This window comes from Aspergillus welwitschiae (genome assembly GCF_003344945.1).
Source record: "Aspergillus welwitschiae strain CBS 139.54b unplaced genomic scaffold BDQ94scaffold_4, whole genome shotgun sequence".
NCBI lineage: Eukaryota > Fungi > Ascomycota > Eurotiomycetes > Eurotiales > Aspergillaceae > Aspergillus > Aspergillus welwitschiae.
The window spans coordinates 1,116,961-1,144,660 of NW_020798698.1; the positions used below are offsets into that span (position 1 = coordinate 1,116,961).

The following is a 27,700-nucleotide window of genomic DNA, read 5'->3' on the forward strand; positions in this document are numbered from 1 at the left end:
GTGATCCCTTCTTCTTATTGGCTTTCCATTACTACTGTGACCATTTATGATGTCTTAAACGATGAATTCATGCTGCATTCATATCAAAGCTGCCACAAGGTTTGTACAATACTCTGCATTTGGAGATATTCCCGTATATATACCGTGGCTAGAAACCCCGTCCACCCGAATGCAAGCCCGGCATGATGCACTACGGGTCTTGATGAAACCTCTCTGGCAAGTAGCTGAGCTGTTCGTACCTAAGACTAGATCTCTTGTCTGTGGTACGTAAGCCTTCTTCACGAGAATAATCAAATGTTCCATGGTTAAAGGGCAAACACTTGGAGTCTTGACGATAAAAAAAGCCGACCCTTGCATCTTGTGTACCCCGGGGACGGGCATGCTGCCTGCATGCTCAGCTCCTCTAGAGCGGTAGGGCTCAGTTTCCCCATGCAGTTGCGTACACTTGTGTTACATTAGCCATCAAGGGGTTGGCCGGACTTCCCCGCGTCTCAGCTGGCATGTAGAGCGCAAGCGGGGGATCCGATTACGATATAGCTCAGTCATTTGATCGTCAGCTGACCTTGCATGTATTTACATAGGGTAAACCTTTGAATACTAGTACCCTTACTTTGTTCTGAATAACTCCACTTCTTACGCTGTGTGTTACAGCATTGGACGCGTGGGGATAGCGGGGTGGGTATTTCACATAGCCCTTCATTTTCTCCATGAGTTGCATGAATGCAGTAGAATTTAAGGGTTTTTCATAGTAGCGTTGACAGCTCAGCTGAACCTCGATTCCACTGTACTACAGGTTTTCTGCAGTAGTCAAATGTCCTAATATGGATATCAGCTCAAGCCCAACACTCCGCAAGCTTCATAGCTTTCTAGTCATGCTACATTCAAGGCGACTACAGTACCCATCTTTCCCTACCAGAGGCTCATCACCGTTTACATCCATGGATCGGTAGTTCACACACAACGTAGAAGCAGCAATCATTTTGGATAGCAGCCTCTGTCGTTCTGACAAAGCTTTTACGTTACCGCGGAATGCGTACTGTTGACTGCAAAAACGAATAGAATAATTGACTGGTAATGTGTCATACACTAAGTGGGCCTCGATGCCCGAACACTGATCGCAGAGGATATCCCAATTGTAGTAATGGCCAACGGCAGAAGATCGGGGGGAAAGCCCATGAGGTGTTCTAACATGTTTGTAATCCCTTGAAGCTCAAGCTAAGTCTATCCTTCTTTTGTTTGCAAAGGGACGTCGGTTATATATCCGAACGATGTATGGTTCGATACCGGGGTTCTGACGGCGATGACAGCATGACTCCCGAACATAGGGTCTGACAAGGTTGGTAGTTCACTGAAAACTGAATTATAATTGTCAGGTAGGTCTGAAAAGGAAAGTCACACAGATTGTCATTGGCTATCAATGGTCTGAGAAGAAAATGACACTCTATGATCAGATGTACTAATGAACTTCGATAATCTCAATCAATCAAGGTTGTCTAAAGTTAAGGGCTGCGCCTGAGACTGCTGTCAGGAATACTAGTATGTTCCATTCTACGATGATAGTAAAAACCGCAAACGTTTACCACTGTCGGATGGTGCGATATTTTGCTTCCTTGGATGGTACGTGTCTTTGGGTTATAAAGACGGTCACAGAAGATTCTCGGCTGTGGTAGTACATTCCAATCCTTGCCTACCAAACAGTCACCTCCCCACCAACGATACCTTGTGTAATTTGTCCTTACTAAATAATCATCAGTTGTTTTGTCAGTTCTTCAGGTATTCAAGGCTGCAGCGAGAGCACCAAATTGTGACAGCGTTCGATTGGACAAACCCTGTCTCATCACTGGTCGTCTATCGAGGACCAACCCCGGGCGGTTCTGAATTCGGTGACAGCATCTGGCTTCATACTCCGCCCGTTATGGGCCGCTCTAGGCCAATCCATGCCACTGGATCATAAGTTGGCAGTCGCTCTCTGAAGTAACCCAGCGGAATGTGGGCCCCGCTTGTCAGTCTGCTGTCAATGTCTCTCTTTCACGAAGGAAATTGCTATAATCGGTGTGTCTACCTGATTTATTTTCATTGTCTCCGATATGACACAGGCGTGGTGTCAAGTACTTGGATTCCTTATGTTTGACGGTAGATACATGAAAACAGTAGGTCTTATGTTGCCATACAACTTAGTGGATGATAATGATTCAAATTATCGTCAGGCTTTGCTAGATACTACCTCAGCCGTGTCTATTCCAGCCGTGATGAACGCCTTAAAACTCCATATACAGTGTTAGTGGAACATACTGTCGGTTCTTTGTTATGACAGCAGATGCAATCCATCTATTGCCTGGTATGTTCCAAATATAGTGACTGACCAAAGTGGATGCCAGAATTCCTTGTTATCATCCTATTGTTACAATGAATATCAGTTTTTATCCAGTAACACATAGGTTGATTCCTGTAAAACTGTAAGTTTCTCTTTAAAATACGTCACTGACAAGACTGGGTGCTTTGTCATATAGATTTTCATTGACCACCTCCATATCGCTGCGTCATGGGCCTTAAGGTTAAGCGTGTAACTATTGTCCTGATTGGATTTATATTCGCTTGATAAACATAAATTTTAACAAACATACTAACATTGCGTATCACGTGTCATATCACTAGAAGTTTGCTTTGTTCCCTTCCACGCCGTTGAAGATATTCTACATTTAGATATGAATAACGAGTAGAATTCATTTTAGCCAGATTTGCTCTATATGGGGTTTTGCAAGCGGGTGATCCGCAAGGTTGAGAGCGGCTGTTTGTCGGACCTAGACAGCAGTCAGGTTGCGGGATTTGCCACTCGGGGTGCTGCTGCTACGTACTCGAAGAGTAGCAACTGCGATGAGTGTATGATGAAGATGGTTCGTATGGACCGGATTCTGGAGTTGAACAGTTTTACAGTTGATGTTGTGAATGGGATGGCGCCTAATGTCGAGCGGGGCACGCTGGAGCTTGTCAAGCAGGTTTCTTTTGAGTTTGATTTATGAAAGAGGCGTTACCCGAAGGGCTGTTGGTTGTCAGGCCTTCTGCGGAATGCTCAGATTTACCAATATAACAAGATATTTGGCTCAGTATGCACGTCCATTTTAAAAAAAAAAAGCTATCCCTCACACTCTGCTATCCCTTAACGTGTTGTTTAGTTCTTTTCATCCAACTTGTATATCCTTTCCATCTCTCCGTCATTATATTGATCTTAAGACTTCGTAAGATGGGATCAAAGTTCGACAGCTGGGACCCCCTATACTATGATGCCCCATACATTGCAGCCTCAGGCACAACATGGTATCCACGGAACTGGCGGAAAACGATGATTATCAATCCCTCGTCGGGCAAAGATCCACTCGAGTGGAGTATGACCTCTTATCGAGGCTTCCCTTAAACCGTTTCAACTCCGAATTGCTGGTCTCTAACGTGGATTTAAAGTGGATGGGCAATGCTCCACTTCTCCTGCCCCTGACATTGGCCTTTAAATCCCGGCAAGCTGCCACCGATCAAGAGAGTATCACTTTCCGTCTTTTAGCACCCACAGCACCTTCCTCATGCCCTACACCGGCCGTTGTAACTGCACCAGCATCTCCATCACCCTCCCGGCGCAGCCGGAGAGGAGTGTAGCCTGCCACTGGTACCACCTCAAGATCATCCATCAGTAGGGAATCTGGACTAATCGAATGTTGCGCAGCATCAACTGCAAGAAAGCTGGAGGAGGCTGTATGTCTCCTTTCCCCGTCCCTACCCTGCAGTAGCCGCCCAAGACTAAACCAACCAGCCTTCTCAATCAACTACTTCATCAATCAAGATGACATGACCATCGAAGACCCTAGCCAGGCAATGAAGATCTACAGCGATCCCAATACTTCTTCGGGGAACACAATTCAGGTGGGATCATATGCAGTTCGGGGACGATAGTGGGAGTTTGCTGGGCTAACTCGGTCTCTGTAGCGCCATTTCTGCTCTAGTTGTGGAAGGTTAGTTGTTGATTGTGCTTCGTTCCTGTAATGATTTGCTGATGCAGCTTGGACACAGCCCACTATTCACATTATCGCCCAAGGTGCCAGGAAAGGCGTATTTGAAGGCGGCGCTGTTTGACAGTGTGTCAAAGCCTGAATCGGTGTTTTTCGGCGACAAGCGGGAGGAGTGGGTGGCCATTAACACGGCATAGTATACAGTGATACACATTGTTGGGTTGGGTGGAGCATTAGCGGAGTTGGAGTCCGGGGTTGAATGAGGGGTTGATTTAGGTGATGATCCGGGGGATTGTCTGGAATTCGAGTTTAGTCGTCCTTGCTCCTCGTCGTGAAATTATATCTCGATCCATATAATCTAGGCAGAATGTCCCCAAAATCATTACGTCATATCCACTGGCAGGTCAATTCGCGAATGAGATTGTTCAATCGGCGATTCCTTCAGAGCAGCAAACTTGGAAGAGCAACAAGCTCTGCCACTGCCGAGTATCCGAACCCAATCAGATAAGCGCCGGCCGGGGAAGCAGGGGAGTCGCCGACCAACAAACCAAGGAACCTGCCAGCCAGCTGTGACGCCTCTTCACCGCATCGACCCTTTCCCTTTCCCATCCTTTTCCCCCCCAGAAACAGCAACAGCAGCATGTCGCACAGCTTCCTGTGCGAAAGCTAGGAAGCTTAGTATACATCATGGTTGATCGCCAGGACAATCACTCTGCACCGGACAAGGCGATCGCTGCAGCGACCGGTCGCGAGGAGATTCTCACCCCACCAGCTGCCTGCCACACAGCTCAACGACCTCATCGCGATGATGACGACGCCAGAAGCACAGATAACGACCTGGATGCCCTCGAACTCCGCAATATAGCCACTCAAGATGACGACGAGGCCGGCTTCTCAACCGAATCGATCTCCTCGGGCGAATATCGTATCCGCACACATCGGACCGTTTCCCGCACCACTCATTCCAACCGGGAGCACACAAGCAAGGGGCTGGCGGGACATATTCGTCGCTTTTGGACACGAAATGTGGTGTTGACAGTGCCGCAGAAGAGTAATCGGGACCATTTCGGTGAGTGGGCACCTCGCTTTCTGATATATACTTCGCATATTACTCCATCCGACGCATACATTCAATACTATTGATGCCACTAAAATGGCGCAATCGCACGTGGCTATGGCGCCAGATAATCACGAGCTCATCCATTCACCAACAATAACGCAGAAGGAATGCAAGGCTGCTGCTGACATCTCACACTATCCATTTAGCTTTAGAGCGAACTTTCTTAGCTTACATTCGTACTTCGGTCATGGTCGCCATGCAAGGTGTATTAATCGCCCAATTATTTCGACTCCAGCATTTAGCTTCGCCGGATACAGCACTGGGGTTCTATGAAGTGGGGATTCCCCTGGCGGTTAGCTGCTATGGCGTGGCGATTTTGATAGCTGCCATGGGTGCGTATCGCTTCTGGAAGCAGCAGAATGTGGTGGCTTTGGGGACTGTGTATGCGGGGGGGTGGGAGTTGAACTGTATCGGGGTGTTGATTGGATTGGTGAGTTTGACTCGCTGCGTTTGAGTGGGATGGTGTTACTAACAACAGTAGATTATTTTGACGACGTTTATACTATCTCTGGTTATTACCGTTGAGTTAAAACATGAGGAAAGTTAGCCATTCTGGCTGCTGATGATGACATGCCTTACGCTATTGTCTTGATGATATACGACCAATCCACTGGGCGGATATAGCAATTCGTCATAGTTAGACAAATCATCGAATATACTATGTTGATACCTAAGAGCACTACGCGATGCAGAAGTAAGATACTTTGAAAGTCCAATACTACTAGTGCGCCAAAGTACTAGTACTAGCCAGTAGGGGGTGTTTACATTTTTATACTTACCATGAAGGAAGCCAAAATATATATCTGTCACGTCGAACAATTAGTAACACCGAGACCAATCCATAATTACCATGTTCTTGCAGTCCTTTTTCATAACAGAGTTTGCTTCTCTATACGTCGGAGATGTGATTATAATCTCGAGAGTGGTGAATGACGAACCATAACTGTGTACAAAACTCGAGCTGGATCAGGAAACTCTTATCAGCGACCGTCACGGAAGTAAATGCCAGCCGGACATAGAGCAAATGAATCAAAACATCCCCAAGCATTGGCCGGATGGTGTAGTTGGTTATCACGTATCGTTAACACCGATAAGGTCCTGGGATCGAGCCCCAGTCTGGTCATTCTTTTTTGCCGTTTGCCCTTTGAACAGCCCCACTTTTTCTTGAGTCCAATCTACACCGAAGCCGAAGCCGATTCCGTCTCAAGCATACCCACCAGCCATCTACCATCTATGTTTGCCAACACCGTTCCAAAATAACCATATAGCTGTTCCCATTCGGGGCTCACAGTTACTCCGACCTATTCCATGCCCGCTCTCAGGCGGAAGAATGGCCGAGAGCCAGCTTGTGAGGCATGCCGGCGACGCAAACTGGCCTGCGACCACGAAACCCCCGCCTGCCAGCGGTGTCGGAGACTATCCTTGAAATGCGTCTATCTTGCCAATCCACTCACCAAAGGCAGAGCGAGAAGCCTGCCTGAGGCTGACTCGCCGACTGTCTTGAACAATGAGAGCGAGGGTGTCCCAAGTACCAAAACCTGCCCGGGAGCCCAGTCGACCACGCCCATCCTCGAAAGCTCAGCCGAGTACCTGGGGCCCACGAGTTTTTCATCTGTATTTGTAGAACATCGGGATCGATTCGGAGTGGATCAGACCCTGAAAACGCCCACTGGAGGGGGTATCGATGGTGTCGGGGCGCAATCACCCACCCAGCCGGGGAACCCTACCATCACGCCGAGAATGCTCCAACTGGGGATACAGATCCTACAAAACCTGCCCGATGAACGAACATGTAACCTACTTTTCGTTCATCCGATGGCTTTGATGGATGCCTGCTTCCGACCAGCTTATCGAATCGCGTCTGATAAGATGTGGGATGAGTATCGTGACGTGCTCCGGCTGCGGAACAGCGAGCACCTACAGTTTGTTGCGAAGCGGTTTTCAGAGTGCAGTCTAACGCCTTTACCGGCTGTACAAGATCCACACCTCTGGATCGAGTCTTTCTCGGGAAAGAGAACTCGTTGGGAGCTTCTAGGATCCTTGTTCACTTTTTGGTCGTCTGCAGCCTCACAGTTGCCGGTACAGCACGATATCATCACCCAGTACTGTCAGCAACATGCGTTCAAGAGACCCAAAGACCTTATGGTGCATCTGAAACGGTGTGCATCTATGTGCATTGAGTTGTGCAGTCAGCTGGGTGCAATTAATATTCTTTTTGTCCATTTGGCGTTCAAACATAACATCCTCGAGAGCATTGCCAGTGGTGATAAGAGTAAGTCCTAACCCGGAGATATCCAAGCATAGCACATAGCGCTGATTAACAGGCCTTTCTTGCTGGCGCCAACATGGCGATGTAATTGCAGTCACGACATCCATTGGCCTTCACCGGGAATTATCATCTGATTGGAACGAGGTTTCGTTCCAGTACGAACTCAAGCGACGAGTCTACGCATCGATTTACAATTTCGACAAGGTCATCTCCACATTTACCGGCAGACCACCGCTCCTGAACAGAAAGTACTCGACGACCAAGCTGCCGCTGGACATTGACGACGAAGATATATTCTCCGGCAGAATTGGCGATGCCGTGGCAAAGCTCAACTCAAATGGTTGGGACAGCAGCGAAGACCGACAGCCGTATCCTGCCACCATCTTACGGGCGCGAGCAATGCTAGCAAGGAACCGCGAAGAGATGCTAGAAGTTTTAGAGACTTCGCAGGATAGCATCACAGATGCTGCAGTTCAAACATGCCTGTATGACTTCAGCCTAATCTGTATCCCTCGCACTTGCAACTGCTGATAAGCGAACAGCCACCTCAAAGCACAAGCTACAGACATCTACGCACAATTTCCCGAAGTCATCAAGTTCAAAACAGATCACGTCCACGACCGCGACATGCCCGGCCAGCTGCTCGCTTTGCGTGTCCTTGTGCGCTTGGATTTTCTGCTCAACCTGTTCATCTTAGAGCGACTACTGACCCGACACAGGGTGGTTGATGAACAGGCGCTAATCCAGGTTAGCCATGAAATGGTAGGATTAACCTTGATCTACTGGAAGCACAAGGACCGGTTCGAGAATCACGTTGATTTTTCCTGGCTGGTATGACTCACATTCCCCTTCAAACAGATACACCTCATCAATACTGACTCAACATGCTCAGGCTATGTCCTACGCCGTCCCAGGCAGCGGCATTCTCTGCCTTGAGCTGCTCCGCCAATCTAGCTCTCCCGAAACTTACACCTTAGAACTTCCTCGATCGGACATCATCCAGGACCTCAGTGTACTGGTCGCCTTCCTCGACTGGCTCCGCCCCTCGGAATCCGACATCGCAGCCAAGGCGCAAATCAAGGGAATATTGCAACGCTCATTGGACCGAATCCTCAGCATGCCGGCATCGCTGCACAGTCCGACAAGAGCCCTGGACGCGCTGCCCGACTTTGTAGGCGCAGATCCCCATCTCGACTTGTTAAACACATTCGCGTGGGTAGATTGGGATGCCGCATTATAGCCATATTCAGCTCTATACGTACTATACGTCTATAATCTAGTATAATTTAGCATGCCAATGATACCCAAACCTAACGCTATGCAACCCAAAAACCAAAATCAAACATCCCAACCCCCCAGCCCCAAAAACGGACTCATCATGCGCACCCCATCCGCATACAACTGGACCAGAATCGGATAAATCCACACCGGCAAAGTCCAGAGCATAAAGACCGCAACCCAAACAAACCCGACTCCCCTCCTAACCCCCCTCGACAAGAACACACTCACCGGAGCCAACAACCTCTCAGCAAGCATCTCCCCGGCTACACCCAGAATCTGCAACGCGAAGAACCACAACGCCCCACTCTCATCAATCCGTACCCCGAACCCGACATCCATGCCCGTATGCACTAATCCCGAAACAAGGAACGCGAAAATAACTCGAAAGCACCACTGGAATCGGACCGGAAGGCGCAGGATAGAGCCCGAGACGAAATCCGCGTTCGAGCAAAGGAGTTGGCGGAGGGTTTGGTGCCATGTTTTTCTGTAGCATCACATACTTCATTAGTACAAGAACTGCAATAATGAATGGGAGGAAGGTGTATGCATACCCCCAGAACCTCCTAATCGACCACGCATCCAGCAATCCACCCCCAACAGGCGGCCACATACTCGGCTCCTGGCCCAATGCTACAGCCACCACCGCGGCAGCGGTATACCCCGTGACGATGAATGCGCGCGCTACGATCCCAAAGGAGAGAGTGAAGAGGAACCGGAGAAAAAGATCATCTTTCCCCCAGCCAACGTGATACCGAAACGGGAGGAGGATCTCGTCCGGCCGAACGGGTAATTTATCCACTGCGCGGCCGAGATACGGATCGGTGGTCTCGAGGGTGAAGAGTTGGATGATCGCAATGGAGATGGTGAGTTTGAGGAGGGAGGTGAGGAGGAATCGTGTCCGAGTGGGGGTTTTGTTGAATGTGGTGAGGGCGTGGATTTGCCAGGGGGTGTTGATGCGGCGGTAGTTGAATGAGAGGTTTAGGGACCAGAGATATTTATCTATGAGCGATTTCGTTTGTGGTTCATGTGGCGATTTGTCTTTGGAGGTCGGTTTCTGCTAGGTGTTGTATGCTAGTTGTTTATCGTAGTCCGCGCGCGTGAGAACCAGTAAATCTATCCCGTTGAGAACATTCATCCAGCACATTGCGACGAGCGGAGCGCCGAAGCGGGTGCCGTGGAGGTGGGCATTTGCGCTAATTTGCATGCAGTAGGCGAGGATGAGTACGACGAGGGAGGCGATTGATCGGAGGGGAGAGTTAGCCGGAGTGAAGGCGACAGTGGTGCCGGTTAGGAGTTGGATAGCGAGGAATTGTGCCGGGGGGATCCATTGTGGCATATTTTTCCTGGTTTTCTGATTTTCTTCTGGAGAGGAAAAGACGGGAAGATAAAAGAACGCAGGCGTGGGGGCTGGGAGACATTATTATAAGCTGGGGGGATTGTGGGTTTGGAATGCGGCTGAGATTGAACTGCAGAGCTGGATTGCCCGATTGGGATAGGGTGAGGGGATTGATTGGGCGGAGCGGGTCGGGATGGGTGAGACTGATCGGCGACTAGTGATGCCCGTGCAGCAATTGACGATTGAGACCGGGCTGCGTGGGTCAATGATAGTCTACACTCCAGTAGTACTGGTATTGTGTGTAAATAAGTGAGATTTACAATGGAGGAGTCATAGAATAGATAAATGTACAATATATGACGTATTCTAAGTAGTACAGTGAAGTGTAGTGTAAGAGACAATTATTATGTACAAAACCCATATCTGTTGCACGTGACACAAGGCATCCAGTCTGTCCAGGGATGAGAGAAAATAAAGTAATACAGTAAGAAAGTATGTCGATGAAAAAAAGATAACAGAACAAGGATGCCATTGGCGGGGTCCAGCCGCAGCCCGTCACGAGCCACACAAGGAATGCTGCAACATTCGCCGTGTCAGCTAACCAGCCCGCTCTGCAGTGGTCCCGCTCCGTACAACGGCCAGCGGCGCCGGCCAAACACCACGCGAGGAACTCTCTTCAGACTCTTCATGCCGCCGCCGCTGCCGCTGCTGCTGCTGGCAGAGCCTGTCTTGTCTGCATTTGCTGACACCCGCGTCAGCCCACTCGGGTGCTCGTTCTGTTGGCTATCGGCGGCACGACGCTTGACCATAGCCCGCACAGCATTGGTGATCTGAACACGGATGAGAGGAACAGCCGTTGCCTCATTGGGTGTAGAGTGGTAGGAGGTGGTAAAGTCATCATCGTCTTCTTCATCGAGGTGGAAAGATGCCATGCGCCGACGCACGTCTTGCTGGGCGGCTTCAATGGAGCGGTTGAGGAGAGTGTGGTGAGCAAGGCATCGGCGCAGATCAGGGCTTTTTGTAGAGGCTTCCTTGTGAAGCTTGTCGCGGGAGAGAGCGGCCATGCGACAGGGAAAGGGCGAGACGGAGCGACGAGCCATGGGAGGAATGCGGCTGTTGGTGCGGGTGGCCTGACGCATCAGGTGAGGAGGAAGTTCAATACCGGCCATTGTGGTTGACGTTGTGAAGAGTAAATGTCAAAAAGGTGATTAATGTAGAGGAGTGCTGGTGGTAATGGCACTAGGAGGTAGTCGGTGTAATTTGTAGTCGTCGTGTTATTGCATCGAGAATATGGATGTACTATGCGAATTTGATTGTTCTGGTTATAATCTGACTTCAAGGTCAGGGGCAGGATCAGGGCAATCTTTATAATTCTTGCCCTGGACCAGCAACTCGTGAATTTTGAAGATAGCTCGCACTTGCATACTCTGCTCAGGGCTGGGTGGAGTCTAGGCCATTGCCACTGGCGGCCGAGTCCGACGCCCACTCATCCATCGGCCGTGAAGAAAGTAAGGTCTCGAGAGCTGTCAAAAGTACAATCAGTGCAATCAGGTGCGTCTAGCCAGCGCCGACTCTTGGCGGGCACCGGCCGAACCCCAGACTTGAGAGAGCTTAGGCCAACGGTGTCGCCGGCCGGTGGCGAGCAAAGTTTGGTCTTTGCGTCATTGACTTGGAATTCCGGCCGCTAATGGGTTGAAATCGGGCACTGCCTCTCGAGACTGGGTTGGAAAATGGTGCAGTCTCCTTCATCATTGGGTAATGTAAGACCGAGTAAAGCCTATTATTCATGTACTATTGGACTAACCTGCTACCCCGGGTGTTTTGTCCCAATAGGGCAGGTCAATGTAAAGCCTAGATGTTGTTGCCTCAACTGTCATATGGTAACTATATCCTACTAGATCTGTCAGGGAAATTTTATGCAGGTATTAAATGACAAATATGCTCGTATCCAAGCCTTATGTGCTTGTCATAGACGAACGGCATGCCGCAGAACGTTGAGGAATGTGAAGTTGATCTAGCAGCAGCCCAGGCCTCTCTTCGATCTCGATCGGGTGGATAAGTGAATACCCCAGATCAGCGTAATCTGCAGCGGAGTCTAAGAACTGGGATCACCATTATCTCCAACATGAGGCTCATATCTCCAACTGATATCAACACCAGACTCTATTGAGTATAGTATAATCATGACTAGCGACGATCACCTTCAACATCCCACATGGCCCAGCAGGTACCGGGGGGTTATAGATTATCTAATGTCCCCCCCGACGGCAAAATCCCCCAAATCCACCCATCAGCATCGAGAACCAAGCGTCTTTGTTCCCATCAGCCCGTGCACGTCCTTCGGCGACGCCGAAACGCCTTTGAAGACGAGTCAAGATAAACTCTATCACCTTCCACAAGCGGTAATCGCTCTCTGCGTTGAATCAGGACCTCCTCGTTGATCTGAGAGCCGCAAGCCCATTTGGTCGGTATACTCCGGTCAGCCCTAATCTGTGCAGATCACAGCTACAAGAACCCTCACATAGGGCCCTCGGAAAGTCCCCGTGCAGAACCACTCGCTCCACCAAGATCAAGAAAAAGTCCAAGATATTAGATATTACTACCAGTATATCGAGATATGAGATCGATCGAGGCTCTAAAACGGAAAAAAGATCTAAAGCAAAACTCCACTTATACCTACCACCACGATCATCCACAGTACCCCCATCCACATCTCCATCCCACGTCCTCCTCCAACCCTCACACTGGCCGCACTATTCTCCTCCGACAACGAGGCACGCGACGTACTAGCATTCGACACATTCGACATGGCCGTGCCCACCCACGCATTCCAGTTCGTCAACTTATCCGGACACTGCGTCGTAATCTTCTCTCCAATCATCTGCGCCACGAACTTCCCATCCCTACTCAACGTAACCACCACCTCACCCGTGCGATTATCCATCGGCACACTCCCAAAATACAATCCCCTCCCACCACCACTACTCCCACCACTAGGCGTATCCGTCCAACCCACGGACTTATTTTCCCCACCACCAATACTCACCTCCACATCCGCAGTATCCTCCAACAACGCCTGAAAGAATACTTCATCCTTCAGCACCTGCCCCGGCGGCATCGTCTGCTGGCCCTGCGTGACCGAATTCCCCGTAGTCAAGCCCGCTTTACATGCCCACGCCGGCGTAACCCTATACCAAACCACCACCCCTTCCTTATCAATCACCCCCTTCCCACTTCCATTCTTGTATTCACCCACCACATACGGAAGAAACTCCCTCCACGCATCATGCACCATTCCCGATGCGTAGTTGAACGGCGCCTGTCCGAAAGAAAATATCCCTAGCTCGTTCTCATGCAAGGGCCCGATGTAATGCGACTCGCCGAAGTCGTTCCACGTAAGGATCTCGACGAACTGCGGCTGCAGGTCGAGCACCTGCTTCCACCGCGTATGCCACAGCCCATCGCCCTGCCATACCCAGTTCTTGTGGTACCGTACCATGTCGGTGTAGAACCATGGACTGACGGGCATGATGTACGGTTTGTCCTTGGCTTTCAGGGCGGAGATGTACTGCTCGTCTGTGGACGTGTTCATCGGCGTGGTCCCGTACGGCCAGGCGCTCCAGGAGAGTAACCCGTCCACGACATCTTCGCTGGCTAGTTCCTGGGGGGTTCGTACAGACCATTCGGGCATGAAATAGATATCAGGGAGTTTCTCTTTGATGGTGGACCAGTCGGACAGGGCTTCGTAGCCCTCGAAGGTGGAAACCAGCGGGTGCTTGTTGTCGACTCGGTAGTAGGCTGAGTGGTTGGCGTAGCCTTGCAGGACTTTCAGGACTTGGTCTGGTGGCCAGTGCCCGTCGCCAGAGTAGTCGAGGGACAGGAAGAGTTTGAAGTCGTGTGCTGCCGCGACGGTCAAGGCGTCTGTGAGCAGTTGGTCGGTGTTGGCGGCGCCATAGCCGGTGTTCAGGGCAAAGGCGTCGATTTGGGCTGCTTTGGCGGCGCTGATGTCGCGCGTCCAGTGGGTCTGGGTGAAGTTCTCGGCGTTGGCGAGCTGGGCGTAGGGTTAGTGGGTGATGCTTGGTAGGGCGTGGGTGAGGGGGGAAACGGACGATGAAGTGCGCAAAGACGTCTTTGGCTTGCACGTGGATACTCAGCGCCACGAGGACGAGGGCGAGCCAGATTATGTTGGCCATGTTGCCTGGATGGCTATCTGGCTGGCTGGCTGGGACGAGGGTACAGAGTCCTTTTCTTTTCTATCTTCTTCCTGCGACCTAAGTCATGGTCGAGGAAGGGGGAAACGAGCAATACATAAGTAGTCAGGTGGAATTGACACAGTAAGTATGTGGGTTGCCCCGGAAATTTTACTTCAATGCATTGTGATAGTCAGGAGATAAAAAGTGAGCTATGTGAACTGTAACTGAGAAAAGCAGTAGCCTAGTGAACGCGCAGCATGCAGTGCGTGAACACAGTTGTCAAAGCAGACAAGAAAGAGGAAGTAGACGATGAGAGGAGAAGAAGAAACAAGAAGGAGGGGATTATCGTTCCGAGTGGACTCCATTGCGTAGCCTCATCTCGTAGCGGTCAAAGTCACAGAGGCTCGGAGGATTAGGCTTCAATGCTTAGATGAGATGCGCAACAAAACAGAGTTCAATGTTTTCTCGTAAGTGAGGAAAAATCGAGTATGAGTAACCGAGGTTTGTTTTTGTGGAAGGACGAGGCATACGATAGTTGGGCGAGGATGAAGCTTGTTGTCGGCCAGCGTGTAGCGCTTGGTAAGTAGACTGGAAGGAAGGGGTAGTGGGAAAAAAACACCCCGGATTGACAGGGCCACGGACCGCAGTGGCTGTTGATTATTGATAGTCAGACTCTGACTACTGCATTGTCAATCCGACTATTGATTGTCTCGGATGTGATTCATCAGCTGCTTGCTGTGTGTCTGAGCGACTTTGCGGAACTCAAAACCCCAAAGGGGCCGCGCGCGACGCGGTGAATGCGAACTCTGCCTCTCTATGAACATGACAGGTCGTCTATCAATCAGACTTTCGGATTCGGTTAGCCCTGATTATACCCAGTGGTCCCCGATTATCTTCAGTGAGTGACCGATATCGGGGAACTGTCTTGAACGTTGTAAGATCCAACAACGTTGTTAGATGATCCGGAGATCGCTCGGCGCCGCGCCACCGGAAATGCGAAGTGTGTCAGGATTGACCTCATCGAGGGCCAAATTTGAAGATTTTTCTTCGGTTCCTTTTGGATTACTATCCATCAAAGCCCACCGTTTTTGTGCACTATCCTCCTGTACAAGCTGTTATTACATTGCAGCCGTTCACCGGAGTTTAATTTTATCGGTGGAGCTCGACTGGTGGGTTCATGCACCGAAGGGCGTCCGGTGCTGCGAGGGCGTGGAGCCCACTACGCGGCCTATCAATACTGGCAAATGGTCGCCCGCAGCATGCAGCCAAATAGACTCTACGTAAGGGAGGAGGGGTTCGTTCGATGCAGCCGGAATAGACAGCTGCATTGACGCACCCGGGCACGAGCTCGTTGGACATGCTGGCGATTGCTGCCGACTTTGCCAGCCGAACCCACCAGCTACTTTTCCTTGATTCATCCCCGCTTACCGCTGTCAGCTTTCCAGAGTAAGGGGACCGCCTGTTGAGGATGACTTGGCACTGACAGATTTCACAAAAGTAGCTACTAATACTGGGCAGAACAAGGATAATGGCTGATGAAGGTTTTGGAGGGGAGCTGACGTATCACAGGCAGACTGACAATAAAGTGGTAAAGTACACCGCGCACGAATGACTGGTTCAACAGACCGCATGTGTTTTCCCCGACTTCCCCTGAAGCGAATGCTGCTCGTTTCCATACACCGGATGACCTTGTGGACCGCGCGTAGCATGTGTCTGGATGTATCTGCTGGGTGTCAGTTTATGCCCGGTCGCCTTCAGAGACAGAATAAGATAAATCACGTACGTGCTGTACCGCTTGACCATGGTCTCGTCCATATCCTCTAGCGTCTTCAGGCCCAGTCGGATGTCCTCCACGAGCAGGTTACACCGGTGCAAACTGAAGTCCTCGCGCAGCACGATCCGCATCATCCTCAATTGATTACACTTCGGGGCCATGGTATACGCCGGAATCACCCATCCCCGGCGACGCAGCACATGGGCCAGAGCGAATTCGTCGTACAGCCGACCCTCTTGTTCGGGTAATCGGAATGCAACTAGAGGAAGACCCCGACCTCCACCCTCGCTCATGATAATAAAGCCGAGTTTCTCCAACTCCGCTGCTAGATGGTCGGCAGTCTGCGTGAGGTTTGTCATGATCGATCGGAAGCCATGCTTGCCTAGCCGGATCAGTTGGTAGTATTGCCCGATGACGTGGGGGGCGCCTTTGGAAAAGTTCAACGTGAAGCTGGCCTGCTCGGCGCCCAGATAATTGATGTTGAAAATGAGCTCTTTGGGAAGGTATTCGGGGGCGCGCCAGAAAACCCAACCAACGCCGGGATAGACCTGTCACTATCAGTCTGTGTCCGCATTCGGCGAGGTGTACTGGTTTATGATGTATCTCACCAGTCCGTATTTATGCCCTGAGACATTTATGGAGATGACTTTTTCCAGGCGGAAGTCCCACTCCAGCTCTGGTTTCACAAAGGGCACCACAAACCCGCCACTAGCCGCATCCACATGTATTGGGCAGTCGATATTCTTCGCTATCAGCAGGTCATTGATCGCCTTGACATCCTCATACTGCCCTGTGTACGTTGTCCCTAGGATTGCACAGATTCCCACCGTGTTTTCGTCTACCAGATCCACCGCCTCCTTGGGGTCAATGACATAGCGGGTCTCCGTGCAATAGACATATCTCTCCTCGACCTCGAAATACCGCGCTGCTTTCTCCCAGCATACCTGTACCGCACTATTCATGATGATGTTCGGGCGCGACCAGTCCTTCCCAGCTTCTTTCCGCTTGTTCTGCCAGCGTTTCTTCATGGCCAGCATGGCCAGCATGATCGCTTCTGAGGACCCGACCGTCGAGGTGCCGATGGCGTCTTGCTCGTTGCTTGGGTCATTAATACTAGGTGCATGGAACAGACCGGCGATCATATTGACACAGCGGTTCTGCATATGCGCAGTCTGTGGATACTGTTCGTAGTCGATGAAGTTCTTGCTCATGGCGTCGGACATGAGCTGTTGCACTTCATCTTCCTGTGATGGTGTTAGCGGGGGTGTTGGGTTTGTTTTTCAACATCAGTCTTACCATATAGGTAGTGACAAAGCTTGCTAAACTAGTACATGTTACTATTGACGGCTCAAAGAGCAGAAAGAGAAGCGAGGTATTACTTGAGCAGGGGATTCCCATCCAAGCTCAACTCATCCTTGATCATGCGATATGCCACCGGGGCTGGCATCTCATGCTCCGACATGCTATGCTCCGGCAGCTCTTCGACTGCATAACGTGTCCCGTACACGTAAGGTGACACTGCGGCTGCCTGCGCATCGCGTTCTTCGCGCTGACGCTGATGGGCGTGGGACTCTTTACGGACGGTCGACAGGTGGACCATTCTGACGGCGTTTCAGGGAATAACACTGCCAAACACGAGGTTAAATTAAATGTTGCTATTATTGGCAGGGCCTATCCTGCCCGAAAATGAGGGCGACGTGGCCGTCGACTTATATGAGGGACGGGGGTTGCACCGAAACTTTGTGTCCGGGATGACCTCACCACATCCGTATCCGGAGCTCCCGGTTGTTCTTAGGCGCAGTGTATCTTAGGTACAACCTAAGGAGAGGCGTCTGGACCAGGAATGTGTTATACAACTGCTATTCCCTATCCTCATCTCGTGTCGGTCCTCCGTAGATGCCTGTCTCACGGAAAACAGGCTTAACATGACAGCTGCTCGGAAATAACGATGTAAAATAAGAGCCATGACGCCGTCCGCTCACTATAGTGTTGCTTACAACTTCATTAAGCTCGTAGCTATGAGAAGGCAGTTACCCCGGAATGGACACCTGGCGGACAGCCTAGCTAACAAAGCAAGGCATCGCGTTGATGGCGATCGGCGACGGCGGAGTTAGCGGCGGAATTAAGCGGCGGAATCATTGCGTGTGAAGGCCTCAGGCACCAAGGCTGTCGTCTGGCCCTGCTCGAGGCAGTCAATTCCGCCGCAAAGTCCGGCATCGCAAAGGCATAAAAGAGCCGAAATGGCATATTGCTGGGGGTGTCATCTTCGGTAGATACAAAATCTTTCAGCAATCATCATTACTGCAAAATGACCGCTTTCGGCAAACTTCCTGCTCGCTCTCTGGGTAACAATGGCCCACTCATTCCGCGAATCGGCCTCGGACTCATGGGTGCCAGTGGCACTTATGGTCAACCCCTCCCAGAAACCGAACATCTGAAATTTTTGGACGAGGCATACAAAAGGGGTGAGACCTTCTGGGATACCGGTATGTAGTCGTGGATCCCTTAAGATGGACAGATTCTGACAACCGCAGCCGACAAATACGATGATTCCGAAAGCGTTCTGGGCAAATGGTTCGCCCAGAACCCCGACAAGCGGAAGGATATCTTCCTAGCCACCAAGTTCGGCATTTGCACAAACCCCGAAGCCAAAGACGGCATGAAGAATTGGATGGATTCCAGTCCGGAATACTGTCGGATCGCGATTGAGAAGTCATTGAAGCGCCTCGGACTGCCATATGTGGACCTGTACTACGTCCATCGCTTGGACAAGGTCACCCCTATTGAGAAGACCATCGAAGCCATGGTCGCGCTCAAGCAGGAGGGCAAGATCAAATACCTGGGGCTGAGCGAGTGCAGTGCGGATTCGCTCCGTCGGGCCCATGCAGTGCACCCCATATCGTGTGTGCAGGTAGAATACAGTGTCTTCTGTAGGGATATCGAGTCCCCTCAGGTGCAATTGCTGCAGACTGCTCGCGAGCTGGGCGTCGCTATCGTTGCGTATAGTCCGCTCGGCAATGGGATCCTCAGCGGAGCGATTCGGTCGCTGGAGGACGTCAGAAAGCCCGGGGATGTCAGAGGCGTGCTTCCCTGGCTTAGAAAAGGGAATATCGAGAAGAATGTGGCTGTGGTGGATCAGCTGACTGAGATCGCTAAGGCGAAGGGTATGACCACGGCACAGCTGGCGCTGGGGTGGTTGTTCGCTCAGGGGGACGATGTCTTTGCGATTCCAGGAACAAGCAAGATTCATCGACTGGAGGAGAACTTGGCCAGTTTGTCTTTCCAATTGTCGGAGGAAGAAGAACAGTCAATTCGGCAGATCGCCCAATATGTCGCGGGTGGGCGCTTTCAGGCCTTGACTGGTTTTGCCTTTGCCGATACCCCACAATTGTGAGTGGCATATTGGGATATGTCTTGGTCCCGGGATAGTGTAAGGATTGTCCAAAAAGAAGCCCGTGTATATATAGTCGTCCCTTTCCAACTCTTTTTCCATGACGGATGTCAAACGTGTTTATTTGATTAGCCTTCGTTGAGGACGTTCGGTTCAAGTGACCAGTCATAAAGCAACTGCATCTCGGCTTGAAGATTAGACGATAGAGCGAGCTGAGAATTCGAGCCACAATCAAGTTCCAGTTGTGTAAGTGTCGAAGGGAGAAGGCCTTGTGGTCCTGTTGCCTGTGCGGACCCTGCGAGTAGGCCATCTGTTTGCAGATTTGGAACTGGCCCAGGAATAACGCAGATAACTCCAAAGTACGGAATGGAAAACTTCAGGCCTTGGTGGGAAGTACCGCACAGGGCATCATCTGAACCAACACTGTCCTTTTCAATGCATGAAATGTAATTGATACCGTCGGCTGCCTCAGCCTCAATACTTAGGAGTTTGCTCAACAAATTCCTTGTTTGGATCGCAGAGTCTCTATTGGGGTCATTTGAAGTGCAGAGTTCATCCAAGGTGTCAATTGCCTGTTGAATCATGGCCAGGTCTTGAGGCCGTTGATGTTCTAGGACGTTCTCCGAGCCCGACCGGTGTCCCAATATATGAGACAAGAGCAGGGTCACTGCTGCGACGAAGGCTTTATGTTCAAGCCCTCGGTAAGAGAGAATAGGCCGTATATTCCGGAACTCGAGACAGCGACTCAGTACTTCACGGCTTGCAGGGACGACCACATGTCTGCTGTATGAGTAGTCGGGTAGTATAGGTGAGATTGCTGATGGACTGAAATATGTATGGTTGCTCAGCTGCAGTAACAAGTACGGTTGATGAAGGAGGATCACCAGATAATATTGGTGCATCTGGGTAACAAGCATGGAGATCCTGTCCATCTTATCCGTATCCGACAAAGTATTGTTCAAGGTAGGGACCTTCCAGCAATCATTAGGCACTGATCGGGCACTCTTCCTTAGTTCATCATTTATGCCGCGAGTCACCCCGTAATGATCATACGTGGTATCCAACTGTCTTTGAGACAACAAATTGCAATGCTGCAGACGCACATTTCGGACGATTATCCGACCTGCGATGACAGAATGGATGCGGTATAATTTTCTAAGAGGTGGGTAGGTATCTAAAGCCTGCCAATTCAGGAGCTCGAGATCCTTCACCGCGCATGGAAGCCCAAGCATTAGTGACAAGAACCGATCATTATATACAAGCTGAACCCAAAGGGATTCCGCGCGGCTGCCGGCTTGTTCATTCCGGCTTGGAAGTCCGATCAGTTGAGCGATGCTCAAAGCACGACGGAAAATAAGCCAGGCCGAGCGCAGCTCCCCAGAATTAAGGTGATAGCGGGCCTGCAGTAAGAGAGTGTCAAGACCATCAAGAGAATCTACGAGCGCGTCCTGTGATGTTACATGACTAACTGCCAGATCGACGTAGCGCCGGGCAGAGTCGCCTGTGGACCACTTTTGCTCTAGCTGCAGTTGTGGGTGTAGACATGAGGCGAGGTCCAGCTGCTGTAAACCGAGTGCAAGTTGTATGAGTTTCTGAGCAAATTGGATTGGATGGGAAGTAGAATATGGTAGCCTGAAGACATCTCCAGACTGTTCTATGCCAGAGCAGACAGCCGATTGGTCTCGGAGTGGGGATCGACAAGTCTCGAAAGGCAGACTGAAGAAGCGACCCTTGGTCAAGATGAGTGCGGCCGTGTTCGGATGAGGGAATAACGCCGCCAGAGACTTGCACAGCTGCTGAAAGGGGGATGATATAGATGCTTCTCTCGGCCGAGGAGAACTCGCTCGGTCGCGAACCCCGATCACAGGCTGGACCTGAGGCTGACAGCTGTCACGCTGCCGAATCAATTGGTTGACCAGAGATTCGACGTGGCAAATCCGCTCCGATATCTGGCCATCGCTACTGCGGCTTCGTGGATCGGCATGTTCCTGGCTGACGCAGGGGATACCTCGAGACTGGCAATAGACACAAGTGGAGTCCTTGAGGGGCTCGAACACGCAACGTCGCTTCCGATGCTTGCACTCCCAACAGGAGAAGGTGCCCTTGCGGATTTTACGTCGCTTGGACACCGAGGGCGAGTGCCCTGATGCCGGCGATGAGGCGGTGGGCATTTCCGGGAACGGGGTTGATACAGGAAGGTAATAGTAGATTGGATTAGGGGACGAAGTGTCTGTCAGAGAATGGTGGGGAGATTTGGTTGCCATGCGATCGGCCCGATCACCGGCGCTAAGCGTAAAAGTCAGACCTCGAGTGAGTCTTGACAGGATAGACATGAAATGAACCACAAAAGAATGTGCTGTATTTCTCTATTTCCAGGTTGTGTATGAATTAATTTCCATGTATTGCTACATAAATTGCCATGCTTTCATCATCAATATCCTCCCAGTTGATTCCTTGGCACCCTAATCGAAGTCGAGAATCTCGACGCTCAAGCCTGGAGGAACATGCACATTTTTCAGTTCATCCACATCTACATCGTCAGGCGCCTCGACCCTGCTATCCATCAGCTATGCCCCAGCAAGAATAAGGTTGATGTGACGCACGACATGAAGTGAATCGGTGGGGTGGTCAATGTGGAGTCGAAATACTGGGGGAACTCCAGGTGTTTGTCTTTATAGACGTCCTGGAGCCTATAGTGTCACGTTTAGCTATCACTGCGCAGGCAAATCATATCGCCTAACATCTCATCTTACCGCTTAGTGAGCTTGTCCCCATCCCCGTAGTACTGATGAGCGAGCTCGTTGTCGTAGCGGATATCAAAAGTCTCGGAGTGCCCCCCGGTCTTGTTAGCATGAATTCGTTGGCACAGCAAAGTCCGTTCTACTTACCAGGCCTTTAGTCATTTTGCTTCACTGAATTATAATAGTTGATCATACAGATGGATGGAGACTTAGGGACGTCGACTGCCTGGATGACTCTGCTCTTATATTTCCCTGCTTTGGGCTTTCGACGTCGAGAACGTGTCCTAGACTAGATCCAGATTCCCTAGCTTCCTCTATAGTCGCTTCGATTGGCACTGACGGGCTCTTTGCGTGTGGGCATGAGGTCACTGATACCTCATGAACACTGCTGAGCGCGTCCATGATCGAGATGGCCGCAGTAAAGTTTGAAGACCCATGGGTGGGAGTCGCCGGGAAGTTGTGACAATGCCAATGACTGGAACTTCGCGGAAATGACAGGCTGTTCTTTCATTCTCTTTTGTTATCTTTCGACGTATTCAGCTATGGGGACCCTGTCCTTGGAATGAATCTGCGCCTTTAGTGGATGCAGTGAGGAAGTTACTTTCATAGATGATGCCTCGTGCATGAGCGTTGGTCCAGATCCCTTGATCTAGCAAACTATCACAAGACCGTACGGGAAGAAAAGCTAACTCTGGACAAGCTATGGTGATATGAAAATAAGAGGAATGGCACATTTTTGTATTCGGCTTCATGGCGCAGTGATCCGTTCCTATCGAGGCCTCAAATAGCTCATCGTTCGCGTCGGTTTTGGTCATTCCTACGGTCGGAAGCCCCGTATCCATGCCCGATAAATCAAGACAAAAAAACAGAAGTAAAAAAAAAAAAAAGAAAAAAAAAGAAAAGAAAAAGGAGTGAAGAGGGGGCGGGGTAGGTACCACTATATGGTGCTTGGGCGACATTCGTGTTGTAGATAAACCATGCCGTTTGCGGCATTCGTGTCAATGATGGCAACCTTAACTCTATATACTAACGCACCATTGCGCTTCTGATCATGGGTAAGGTTTCCTTTGCAAACTTACCCAATAGACAAATTAAATAAGCCAGTTACAAGAATTGAGATGGAAGCTAGATAGTCCAAGATGTGGCCCTGGCTTTCCGACCCAAGGCAGCTTACAGATGGTTCCACTGCCATTGCCTTTAAGGTCAATAGAGGGCGCATTGTAGTTGTACGCGGCTCATACTCTGCCATCTGGTATGTCATGATCCGAGGGAGGAAAGACTTTTATTCACTTGCCGGTCTGGAATTCTGGTTTAGTGGTCATTCGGTCCTGACGAGGCCAGGGAACAGCGGATAAATGCCAGTCCGGCTATTGTTCCCCTCCATTTGTTGATGCCGCCCCCCACGGAATGCTCTATTCGACTCCATTGATCACGCCTTTTCTGGGAGGGGGATGCATGAGGAAGCCAATAATAACGGCATCTTGACTGGAAAACCCTGTAGGTTAATGATTATCAAGCCCATATTAAAGTGTTGCAGAACCAATCGCCAAGCCCCTTCTCTCCGGCGGCCCCATAGTAAAAGCCCAAGCGCAGTATTCGGCATACCTACTTGGTATGTTGTCCCAGCATTCCCGACCACCGGCATGTCCCACCACAAGACTGCTTACAATTGCTTATATTCCGTGCTTATATTCAGTGAAGGGAGGGCCGAGGGGCCGCCGGGGAAACCTCGGGCCTTTTCCTTTTCCTGCCTTCCCGATCGGGCATCATGGCCAACTCCGGACTGCATTCCGACTCTTTTCCTTGTATTTCTAGTAGTTTAGTCTCTAGTTAGTGGTGATTCACTAATACTCAGTAGTGAGGTAGGGCCTGTGGGATGACGCATAGTCTGTTGGGACTTGGGGAAGGGTTTTCGTTCCCCTCATCTTCTTCACCCCAACTTTTCCCCCATATTATTATTAATATTCTCGTGCATCATGCATCTCCCACGTGATCTGGGCATATTAATCCGGGGTTGACAGCATCACTTAGTTAACAATGCGGCTCTTTGGACAAATATACCACACACGGGTCATCCTCCTTTGCCATTCTCACGTAGCTTCCATTCTCTTAGGAACATTCTGCCCTCCCTCCCGGATTCTTCGGAACGAGAGACGGGTATTTGCCGGGCACATCGTGGGGGTTCCTGCCAAGCCCTAGCGGGGTCGGACCGCATTGGCATTCAACTCAACCCGGTCACCTCGAGAGATGTATTGAGACTTTGAGAGTCATGCCAGGCGACCCGACTCGTCGGCCACCTTCATTCCGGCCGACAGAATCCATTACCTCTACGTCATTACCCACGGGGTTCCTCCGACAACTGGGGCTGCTAGCTCCCACAGGGTAGAAAATGAGAGGATCCTCATCACCAGGAATGGCACCATTACTGTCTGAGCGTTATTTTCCCTTTCCCTCCACCGGCAAAACTTCGGCAAAGGCCTAAGGTGACCGATGGAGTAAGGCAAACGAAGTCATCTTCCTCCGACTGGGCAGAAACGGCCCGTGAAAACCTTGCGATTGGCATCGCTTCTCGGCTGTGGAGTCCCAGCTCGGCACGAGGCCGACCCCGGCTTTTTAGCCCTCATTCAACCCGGCATTGCGGGCCTCCGCATTCTCCACTCAACCCGGGAATGCGCCGTAACCGGCCAGGGTATGTGATGTATATAAGGGTGCAAGTGTCGGGGGTAGACGATGAGGGATAGGAGCACTCAACCAGCAACTTCACGAGTCCGGCTCATACAACACCATGAAGGTCCCGGCCGACCACGCCTTGCTGCTGTCCAGCCTGCTGCTGGCCCCCTCCGTGGGCGCCAGTACTTGCCAGGAACCTATCAACCATCCAGGCGAGCCATTCAGCTACGTCCAACCCCTTAACACCTCTATACTCACCCCCTATGGCGGCTCCCCGCCGGTATTCCCTTCTCGTAAGTACACCATGCCTGCGTGGACAACCATACCCATCATGCTTACTTTGTCGCAGCTGAAACCAAGGGCAAGGGCGGCTGGGAAAAGGCCATGGCCCAGGCCAAGAACTGGGTATCGCAGCTCACAGTCGAGGAGAAGGCCTGGATGGCCACAGGTCAGCCGGGCCCTTGTGTGGGCAACATTCTGCCCATCCCCCGCCTCAACTTCACTGGTCTCTGTCTGCAGAACGGTCCCCAGTGCATCCAGCAGGGTGACTACTCGAGCGTCTTCGTCAGTGGTGTGTCGGCCGCTGCCAGTTGGGATCGCAAGCTCCTCTACGACCGAGGCTATGCCATGGCTACAGAGCACAAGGGCAAGGGCACCCACGTCGTCCTCGGTCCCATCGGTGGTCCTCTCGGCCGTAGTCCCTATGACGGACGTACCTGGGAAGGCTTCGCAGCCGATCCTTACCTGACCGGTGTTTGCATGGAGGAGACCATTCTCGGTATCCAGGACGCCGGTGTGCAAGCCAATGCAAAGCACTTTATTGCCAACGAGCAAGAGACGCAGCGTAACCCTACCTACGCTCCGGATGCCAACGCCACAACCTACATCCAGGACTCTGTCTCCTCCAACCTCGATGACCGCACCCTTCACGAGATCTACATGTGGCCCTTCGCCAACGCCGCCCGCGCTCGCGTCGCCAGCTTCATGTGCTCCTACAACCGTGTCAACGGCTCCCACTCGTGCCAGAACTCCTACCTCCTTAACCACCTCCTCAAGACCGAGTTGGGCTTCCAAGGCTACGTCATGTCCGATTGGGGTGCCACTCACAGCGGTGTCGCCTCCGCGGAGAGCGGCATGGACATGACCATGCCCGGTGGCTTCACTGTCTACGGCGAGCTCTGGACCGAGGGATCCTACTTCGGCAAGAACCTCACCGAAGCCATCAACAACGGCACCATCACCACCGACCGCATCGACGACATGATCGTGCGCATCATGACCCCTTACTTCTGGCTCGGCCAGGACAAGAACTACCCCAGCGTCGACGCCTCCGTCGGTCCCCTGAACGTCGACTCTCCCCCCGACACCTGGCTCTACGACTGGAAGTTCACGGGCCCCAGTAACCGTGACGTCCGCGGCAACAACAGCGCCATGATCCGCGAGCACGGCGCCGCCTCCACCGTCCTGCTGAAGAATGAGCGCAACGCCCTTCCCCTGCGCAAGCCCCGTAACATCGTCATCGTCGGCAACGACGCCGGCTCCGACACCCAGGGCCCCTCCACCCAGACCGACTTCGAATACGGTGTCCTCGCCAACGCCGGCGGCTCCGGCACCTGCCGCTTCAGTTACCTCTCGACCCCACAGGACGCCATCACGACCCGAGCCCGCCAGTACGGCGGCAGGGTGCAGACCTGGCTCAACAACACCCTCATCACGGAGAAATCCATGCCCGAACTCTGGAACCCCGAACAGCCTGACGTCTGTCTCGTCTTCCTCAAGTCCTGGTCCGAGGAGAATGTCGACCGCACCTACCTCACTCTCGACTGGAACGGCAATGCCGTCGTCGAAGCCGTCGCCAAGTACTGCAACAACACCGTCGTGGTCACCCACTCCGCCGGCGTCAACGTCCTCCCCTTCGCGGACCACCCCAACGTCACCGCCATCCTGGCTGCCCACTACCCCGGCGAGGAAGCTGGTAACGCCATCGCCGACCTCCTCTACGGCGACGCCAACCCCTCCGCCAAGCTGCCCTACGTGATCGCCTACAACGAATCGGACTACAACGCCCCACTTACCACTGCCGTGGCTACCAACGGCACCTACGACTGGCAGAGCTGGTTCGATGAGGAGCTCGAAGTCGGCTACCGCTACTTTGACGCCCACAACATCCCCGTCCGCTACGAGTTCGGCTTCGGTCTCAGTTACACTACTTACAACCTGACCAAGCTGGTCGCTGCGAAGCCCGTGGCCTCGAACCTGACTGCCCTGCCGGAGCAGCGTGCTGTCCAGCCTGGTGGTAACCCCGCTCTCTGGGATACCGTGTACACACTCACCGCGCAGGTGAGCAACACCGGCAGTGTGGACGGCTACGCCATCCCGCAGCTGTATGTCGGATTCCCTGATACTGCGCCCGCGGGTACCCCGCCTAGCCAGCTGCGAGGATTCGACAAGATCTGGCTCGAGGCGGGCGAGACTAAGAAGGTGACGTTCGAGCTGATGCGGAGAGATGTGAGTTACTGGGATGTGACGGCGCAGGACTGGCGCATCCCGGCCGGAGAGTTTACTTTCAAGGCTGGGTTCAGTAGTCGTGACTTTCACGCGAATACGACTGCTACTCTTCTCAGGAAGTAAGGGGGGAGATTGATGTTTTATGAAGCAATATGTAACTAGCATGAGGCATATGATTTGTATTTTATGATTGTAGATAGTTGCTAATCTAGTTATGTCTGAGACACTTGTGATTGTGGATCGGTGCTGATATAGTTATGTATTTAACACCCAGACCAATACAGGAAGATTCCAGTTGATCTAATCCTCCCTGAGTCGTATATTTTGATCCTTTCTCTGGAGAGATTCTGCTCAGAGACTCTGATCAACGGCGTCGGACGCCACCCATAGAACAACCTACCGCCGGTACTATGAAGAACGGC

At 51.5% G+C, this 27,700-nt stretch overlaps 10 protein-coding genes and 1 non-coding gene across 11 annotated transcripts; 6 read left to right on the forward strand and 5 right to left on the reverse strand.

Moving 5' to 3' along the window:
* Positions 1-3,098: 3,098 nt before the first annotated feature.
* On the forward strand, positions 3,099-4,390 carry BDQ94DRAFT_136852 (GFA family protein). Its single transcript, XM_026764954.1, has 5 exons — positions 3,099-3,655; positions 3,713-3,741; positions 3,800-3,909; positions 3,973-3,998; positions 4,057-4,390. The coding sequence occupies exons 1-5, from the start codon at positions 3,573-3,575 to the stop codon at positions 4,190-4,192; spliced, it is 384 nt and encodes a 127-aa protein (XP_026630721.1). The 5' UTR covers positions 3,099-3,572; the 3' UTR covers positions 4,193-4,390.
* A 292-nt stretch (positions 4,391-4,682) lies between these two features.
* BDQ94DRAFT_166859 (DUF202 domain-containing protein) lies at positions 4,683-5,662 on the forward strand (the record flags this gene model as incomplete). Its single annotated transcript, XM_026770652.1, has 3 exons — positions 4,683-5,064; positions 5,262-5,545; positions 5,597-5,662. The coding sequence occupies 3 exons, from the start codon at positions 4,683-4,685 to the stop codon at positions 5,660-5,662; spliced, it is 732 nt and encodes a 243-aa protein (XP_026630722.1).
* A 502-nt stretch (positions 5,663-6,164) lies between these two features.
* Positions 6,165-6,238, forward strand: BDQ94DRAFT_t36. Its single transcript has one exon. It is a non-coding gene; the product is annotated as a tRNA-Val (tRNA).
* A 107-nt stretch (positions 6,239-6,345) lies between these two features.
* Positions 6,346-8,673, forward strand: BDQ94DRAFT_182973 (uncharacterized protein). Its single transcript, XM_026774286.1, has 4 exons — positions 6,346-7,387; positions 7,440-7,869; positions 7,927-8,215; positions 8,277-8,673. The coding sequence occupies exons 1-4, from the start codon at positions 6,424-6,426 to the stop codon at positions 8,622-8,624; spliced, it is 2,031 nt and encodes a 676-aa protein (XP_026630723.1). The 5' UTR covers positions 6,346-6,423; the 3' UTR covers positions 8,625-8,673.
* Positions 8,674-8,722: 49 nt separating this feature from the next.
* Positions 8,723-10,001, reverse strand: BDQ94DRAFT_166861 (wax synthase family protein; the record flags this gene model as incomplete). The annotated part of the gene is made up of 3 exons (XM_026770653.1): positions 8,723-9,149; positions 9,217-9,722; positions 9,795-10,001. 3 exons carry the CDS (start codon positions 9,999-10,001, stop codon positions 8,723-8,725), a joined length of 1,140 nt encoding a protein of 379 aa, XP_026630724.1.
* A 593-nt stretch (positions 10,002-10,594) lies between these two features.
* On the reverse strand, positions 10,595-11,170 carry BDQ94DRAFT_166862 (uncharacterized protein; the record flags this gene model as incomplete). Its single annotated transcript, XM_026770654.1, has 1 exon — positions 10,595-11,170. One exon carries the CDS (start codon positions 11,168-11,170, stop codon positions 10,595-10,597), a length of 576 nt encoding a protein of 191 aa, XP_026630725.1.
* Positions 11,171-12,654: 1,484 nt separating this feature from the next.
* Positions 12,655-14,194, reverse strand: BDQ94DRAFT_166863 (glycoside hydrolase family 71 protein; the record flags this gene model as incomplete). The annotated part of the gene is made up of 2 exons (XM_026770655.1): positions 12,655-14,052; positions 14,111-14,194. The coding sequence occupies 2 exons, from the start codon at positions 14,192-14,194 to the stop codon at positions 12,655-12,657; spliced, it is 1,482 nt and encodes a 493-aa protein (XP_026630726.1).
* A 1,617-nt stretch (positions 14,195-15,811) lies between these two features.
* On the reverse strand, positions 15,812-17,568 carry BDQ94DRAFT_166864 (glutamate decarboxylase; the record flags this gene model as incomplete). The annotated part of the gene is made up of 5 exons (XM_026770656.1): positions 15,812-15,917; positions 15,978-16,516; positions 16,577-17,212; positions 17,265-17,292; positions 17,348-17,568. The coding sequence occupies 5 exons, from the start codon at positions 17,566-17,568 to the stop codon at positions 15,812-15,814; spliced, it is 1,530 nt and encodes a 509-aa protein (XP_026630727.1).
* A 708-nt stretch (positions 17,569-18,276) lies between these two features.
* On the forward strand, positions 18,277-19,362 carry BDQ94DRAFT_166865 (Aldo/keto reductase; the record flags this gene model as incomplete). Its single annotated transcript, XM_026770657.1, has 2 exons — positions 18,277-18,454; positions 18,503-19,362. The coding sequence occupies 2 exons, from the start codon at positions 18,277-18,279 to the stop codon at positions 19,360-19,362; spliced, it is 1,038 nt and encodes a 345-aa protein (XP_026630728.1).
* Positions 19,363-19,487: 125 nt separating this feature from the next.
* BDQ94DRAFT_157162 (uncharacterized protein) lies at positions 19,488-22,262 on the reverse strand (the record flags this gene model as incomplete). The annotated part of the gene is made up of 4 exons (XM_026768707.1): positions 19,488-21,723; positions 21,963-22,049; positions 22,113-22,201; positions 22,248-22,262. 4 exons carry the CDS (start codon positions 22,260-22,262, stop codon positions 19,488-19,490), a joined length of 2,427 nt encoding a protein of 808 aa, XP_026630729.1.
* Positions 22,263-24,137: 1,875 nt separating this feature from the next.
* On the forward strand, positions 24,138-27,564 carry BDQ94DRAFT_182982 (beta-glucosidase; the record flags this gene model as incomplete). The annotated part of the gene is made up of 5 exons (XM_026774287.1): positions 24,138-24,268; positions 24,416-24,527; positions 24,633-24,789; positions 24,842-25,063; positions 25,120-27,564. The coding sequence occupies 5 exons, from the start codon at positions 24,138-24,140 to the stop codon at positions 27,399-27,401; spliced, it is 2,904 nt and encodes a 967-aa protein (XP_026630730.1). The 3' UTR covers positions 27,402-27,564.
* Between the last annotated feature and the right edge of the window lie 136 nt (positions 27,565-27,700).